The sequence below is a fragment of the Taudactylus pleione genome, unplaced genomic scaffold, assembly GCF_031769625.1.
Source record: "Taudactylus pleione unplaced genomic scaffold, aTauple2 ptg000374l, whole genome shotgun sequence".
Taxonomy (NCBI): Eukaryota; Metazoa; Chordata; class Amphibia; order Anura; family Myobatrachidae; genus Taudactylus; species Taudactylus pleione.
In genome coordinates, this window is record NW_028284775.1 from 4,117,615 (window position 1) to 4,123,614 (window position 6,000).

Sequence of the window (6,000 nt, forward strand, 5' to 3'; positions counted from 1 at the left end):
GCCCAGTGGATCAAATGGTGGTCCTCAGAGAGCCCTAAGGACCACAGCCAAATCCCAAGGAGCCACAGGTGGAACAAAGGGATGCTGAATATAACGTACACCCTGCACAAAGGTGCGGACATCAGGAAGAGTAGCAATCCTACACTGAAACCATACTAACAGGACAGAAACCTGCACCTTCAGGTAAGCAAGGCGAAGACCGTTATCTAAGCCCACCTGTAGGAAAGCCAACCTGTGGATATCCGGAATACCTAGCCTCTAGGGCGACACCTGAAAGAAAGTATACCATACCTAATGGTAAATTCTTGCAGATAAAAACTTCCGAGCTCTTAGCATGGACAGAGCCCCTGTTAATTATAGAGCTGGAAAAACTCCTAGACCTTAAGAGGGCAGTCTCCACCGCCACACCGTCAAGGACAGACAACCCAGGTCTGGGTATCAGCCAGGATCCTGAGACAACAGGTCCGGGCGTAGAGGCAACAGCTTCGGAGTGTTAACTGAGAGGCTCCGAAGATCTGAGTAATAGAGCCATCTGGCCTACGCTGGAGCTATCAGCAGGAGCGTGCCTCCTTCTTGCTATTACTGGAGGAAGAAGGGATAACGGAGGGACGAGGTACACAACTTGGAAGGTCCACTGGACCTACCTACGTCTATCAGAAGAGTCTCATCTCTGAAAGGCTCCACTTGTTCACCAGAAGATTGAACACCTCCTGATAAAGAGGACATTTCCCTGAATGCACGTCTTGACGGCTGAGAAAGCCTGCTTTCCATCTGAGGATTCCTGAATGAACACTGCCGATGACGGCAGGGATATAGCCTTCCACCCAAGCCAGAATTCGGGACACCACTGTTAGTGTCGCCTGACTTCGGGAACCTCCTAGGTGGCTTACATAAGCCATCATGATGGCGTTGTCAGACTGTACCTGCACGGTATTTCCGTGGAGGACCTGTCCTGCATGCTGGAGAACCTTGAATACTGCTCAGAGTTCTCAGATGTTTATGGGAAGCGCAAAAACTACTGGTGTCCACCTGCCCTGGAACAAGTGTGGACCAGTCACTGCTTCCCAGCCACGGATACTGGCGTCCGTCATCAGAAGGACCCTGTCCGCAATCCCAAAGGGGGTGCCCCTTGTTTAGGTGAGCTTTCTGCAGCCACCAGGCCAGAGAGAGACAAACCTCCGGGGAAAGCCTATTGACTTTATCCTATGGGGCAACCCATGCCATCCGGAGAGGATCAAGTTCTTTAGAGTGAAGCTGGGTACTCCACCATGTCGAACAGCGACATCCTGGAACCCAGGAACCACATTGCCAAGTGAATAGACACTCGGCGACTCTGCATTACAGGCAAAGGTACGCAGTTGCCTGCAGAGATCTTTTCCTCAATCACAAAGATCCTCAGATGTTGGGATATGGAGCATCCTCTGTGAAGAATCAGAGAGGACCATTTCCAGTTTATCAGTCAGCCCTAACGTAGCAACACAGATATTGTCCGTTGCATATGGCACTGAAGTATCTCTGGAGACCGTGGTAACAACAGGAGGTCACTCGGATAGGGTAACAAGCGGACCCCCTGCATCCGCAGGTGGGCTGCCATAACTACCATGACCCTGGTAAACCGTGAGGTGCGGAGGCCAGACCAAGGGGCAATGCCAGAAACTGGAAACGCTTATCGACCACTGCAAACCTGAGGAAAACACTGGTGTGCTAAGATAAGAGGGATATTCAGGTAGTCACCCTGAATATATCCAACGACACCACAAAATTCCCAGGCTCCATTGAATGATGGAATGCAGGGTCCCTCTCCCGAACCGAGGAACCCTTAAGAATTTGTTGGAGGATTCGAGGTTGAGAATGTCCTGGTAAGCCCCATTGGGTGTCTGTACCAGACAGAGGATGGAGTAATACCTCGTTCCCCTTTGGGGCAACGGAATAGGTACTATAACTCCTGCCTGGAGCATAGAGTGTAACACCCTCAAAAATTACAGGGCCTTGTCCTGAATTGACAGAAGACCTGTAACGAAAAACCGTCTGGGAGGCTTTTACCGGGAAGAGAGGACATACCTTCAAGAAAATACTTCTCTTACCCCAGTGACCGTGGTGGTCAGATACCAGCACTGGGCGAACTGGAGAAGCCGGCCTCCAACTCTGGGGGCTCCCGAGAGGAGGCCTGTCCCGTGAGGCTGAAGGCTTATAGTCAAACTTGGGAGTAGGACGTCTTGTACTCTAAGCCTGTTCTTATGGCTGAGCAGATTTCCTGGCTACTGACTGTCTTGGAAAGCTGTATTTTAGATTTACCCTGGCCTCACAGGGCCGAAAAGACAAAGTCCCAGACCCTGATGGGACTGTAGCCGATGGCAGACACGCAGACGTAGCTGCTGCCTACAGGGCCACAATTGCGTCCAGACGAGGGCCAAACAGGACTTGTCCCGTAAAAGGCAAAGCATTCCAAATGGAATCTGCGTCCGCTCTCCAAGAGCGCAACCACAGGGAGCGGCAAGCCGCTACTGCTGCCGAGGAGATTCTGGAAAGGAGTAGGCTATATGTAAGACCGTCTCATTATGAACGTGGCAAAGTCTCTGAGAATTTGCCACTATCCACCTGCTCTGCTGGAGAGTCAGTGTGCAGAGATCCAGTTACCTACTCAGTGTTCCATGGCTCTGGCCCCCCAGCACACGGCCATAGCCGGCCTGGAAGCCCCTCCAGCAAGGGAATATTGGATTTTAGATATATTTGCACCTTGCAATCTGGAACCTCTTTCAAAGAGGACCTGGAGGGCATGGGCAACGTAGCACTCCTCACTAGGCGTGTAACATGAGAATCTACCCGGAAAGGTAACTCCCATTCGGAAATGTAATTATCCGCAAAAAGGGTATGCAAAAGGTCAACCGTTTTTGAGGCTGAACCGCTTACCCGGAATTTCCACGCCTCCTCTAAATGATCCACCTGACCAGATAGAGGAATTACAGTGGCAACACCCTTATCCTTAAAGAAGGCATATTTGGATTTAGCCACGGGGGATATGTAATAACCAAAGCCGCACGGACTGCCCGTAGAAGGCCAGGTATATAGACTTTAGACCCAGACTACGCCTCCTTTGCACTAAGGGGCTCGTGTCTGAAAAAGTCAATAATGTCACCGTCATCAGACGTCATGTCTTTACCCGTCTGAGACCCGAAAGGCCGTTTAGAAGGCCGAAATGGTGACTCCCCCTGTAAAACGTCCATCAGGTGCTATACCATTTGGACAATAAATTCACCCACACAGGCTCCTGCGAGACCTGGGGGGGCGAAAAGCAGGATACACTGGGGTACCATCAACTGTCCAGGGACCCCTGCATGTGATGAGACCACCACAGGCTGCGATAACCCCTATGGGGAAACGCAGGGGGCGTTGCCCACAAAGGCTGTAAGCATCTTAGCCAGCCGAGGGCGGTCCCCTTTTTTTGTGCAGGCACAGTGACAGAAATGGGGCGTGATATATAATACAACATGCCCTCCATAAACCCTCAGCGTCTACATATCCCTCCGCTAACTGCACATGATATCAGTACATTATAGCTGGAAGAGGATATCCTCGTTCACTTTCCGACATGAGGAGTGTGAACGGAGCGTATGTGACCTCCCACACAGAAAAACCACGTTTACTGTGAGGTAATAAACACCCTGCGACACCGCACCGCAAGGGCTGTAGCAGAAGAACAGGGATAGGAAAAGGCTGACAGTCAGAAATGAAAGTACAGGCAAACAGCGCTAGCATTTAAGTCACATACAATGCACAGATAACATCCTGCATTACAAGCACTGCGATCAACTACACAGACCAGAGCCTGGTAGGAAACAGTGCTGCACACACTGACCTTAATTGAAGGAGAGGTATGCGGGGGACCCGGACCGCAATGGCATCTGTATCAGCTTCCAGCAGCGTTTGCCATCCCCAGCACATGTAGTGAGAAAATGGTCACCGAGGAGCAGAGAGAAGGCAGGGCCCGGGGGAGGAGCGCTGACACAGCCCGCTCAGGAATGGCACTGTGCAGCGGGGGAGACGCCGGCTGTGAGACAGGGAAGGCGTTCTCCCCTGGCGTGCTATTAACCCCTGGGACGCCGCGCTGTACCGCACATGCTGCGGCCCGCTGTCCCTGGTGGTCTAGTGGAAGGCGCAGGATCAGTACCTGGCCCCACGCGCAGCCGGTCCCCAGGGAGCCCCCTGCCTGGGGACCAAACAGGACTGTGTTACCGGCGGGTGCCCACTGCGGGACCCCGCCGCTTACCTTGTTCCCCGTGCATCCGGCCACAGTCCAGGTAGCCGGGGATCACCGCTAGCTGTGACCCCAGCTACCTACCAGCATCCCCGGATCGGTACCGGCGTTCTGGTACCGGCGGGGTGTAGGAGTGACAGCATGGACGTCAATACTGACTGTCCTATGCTGGAGCACTCTAGTTGTGCAACCACAGCTGCGAAGAAATATTCAGGGGCCTTAAAAAGACCCCCCTCTGTACGGTGCGACTGGTCCGGCCAGGCACCTTCGAAAAACTGAGTGGCCTGAGGCTCGGGGGCGGGGTATAGGAGAGGGACCCCAGTGCATCCTGGGAGGCTGAAAATTTAACTCTGTGGTGCCTGGATGTCTGCCGCCATCGCCTATACCCAAGGTATCCTGTGGATACCCTATGGACCCTGAAGTAGAAATATATATATATATATATATATAAAAAAAAGGAGTCATGTAAACTAGGATGTTTATTTTTCTTCTTAATTATTTTTTCATTTTTCAAGGGACCGTCAGTGGAAGTATATCGTTTGCAGAATGACAGACTTCAACTGCGAATTTGAAAACTTCTAGAATGAAAACAAACCCAGCGCACCCTCAACATTGGATATTCAAAATGCTTTATTGTATTTTCATTTCTGTTCTTCTTTGCCCAATTGTTTTAATATGAAATGTGCATGGCTGCTTCATGCTGGGGACATTTCATGGGCATAGCTAGCACTTCTGAAGCACTAGGCTACAAGAAACCCATCCTCTAAAGCACCCCTGCATTGCCACATGCATCTACTTACCACAGTGAGCAGGACAGTCCTCATAGTAAAGACAAAACAATTCCGATGGTCAAGCTTAAATCATGTGCTTTATGGCTGCATACAAAAGTGCAATGACAGTATATCTGCAGTTTCTATCATAGGTGCAGCTTATAACTCCATTCTGACAAGGATACAATAGAAATATTCGAAAATATTTTACTATGAAAAAGTTTGCTTTTGAAACCATTATAGTGTTTACTAGTTAATAATATTGTTAATGATCTGTTACACATATCTATGCTGTACTATTAGTATGGTGTACAATTACATAGGTGTGGTATGACTTGTCGACATTCAGAAGATCGACACCAGGTTCTGAATGGCAACAGTCAGATTGTTAACATGGTCATTAGGTCAACAATCAATATGTTAACATGTATTAAAGCCTACATGGCTAAAATGTCAGAACGTTCGGAATGTCGATATTTAACATGCCGACACCAAAATGTCAACATTTTTTTAGTTATTTTAGCCTAACCTTAGCCCTAAAAATCAACAAAAAAAATATATATTTTGACATCTTGGTATCGGCATGTTAAACGTTGACATTCTGAATGTGTTGACATTTGAACCATGTAGACCTAAATGCATGTCTACATATTGGTTGTTGACCTAATGACCATGTCGACATTATGTCAACACTCAGAACATGTCGAAAGTCTGAACGTCGACGAGTTGACCGGATACCGTGTACATATGTACAAGAAATTGAGCAGCTTTCACAATGTTTAATATGACAACATAAAGAACAATAATGTTCTTTAACTTGTAGTAGCCAATCAGCTCTCAGCTTTGCTCCTCTAGTGTAACTAATGTTTGATTATGTGAGGATCCCGGCGGACAGACAGGGTTAGGCTACCGACACTTGTAGGTTGGTATTCTATACCCTCCCCCTCTCCCTACCCTAACCCTCCCTTCCTGGTG

At 49.3% G+C, this 6,000-nt stretch overlaps 1 protein-coding gene across 1 annotated transcript in view; it reads left to right on the forward strand.

Annotated features, from left to right (window-relative positions):
• The window catches only part of DPT (dermatopontin), a 53,910-nt gene extending 48,447 nt beyond the window's left edge, over positions 1 to 5,463 (forward strand). The window contains exon 4 of the mRNA XM_088444922.1: positions 4,771 to 5,463. Coding sequence (XP_088301048.1) covers positions 4,771 to 4,837 — 67 coding nt within the window. The 3' untranslated portion in view covers positions 4,838 to 5,463. The remainder of the gene's footprint in view (positions 1 to 4,770) is intronic.
• The last annotated feature ends 537 nt before the right edge of the window (positions 5,464 to 6,000 follow it).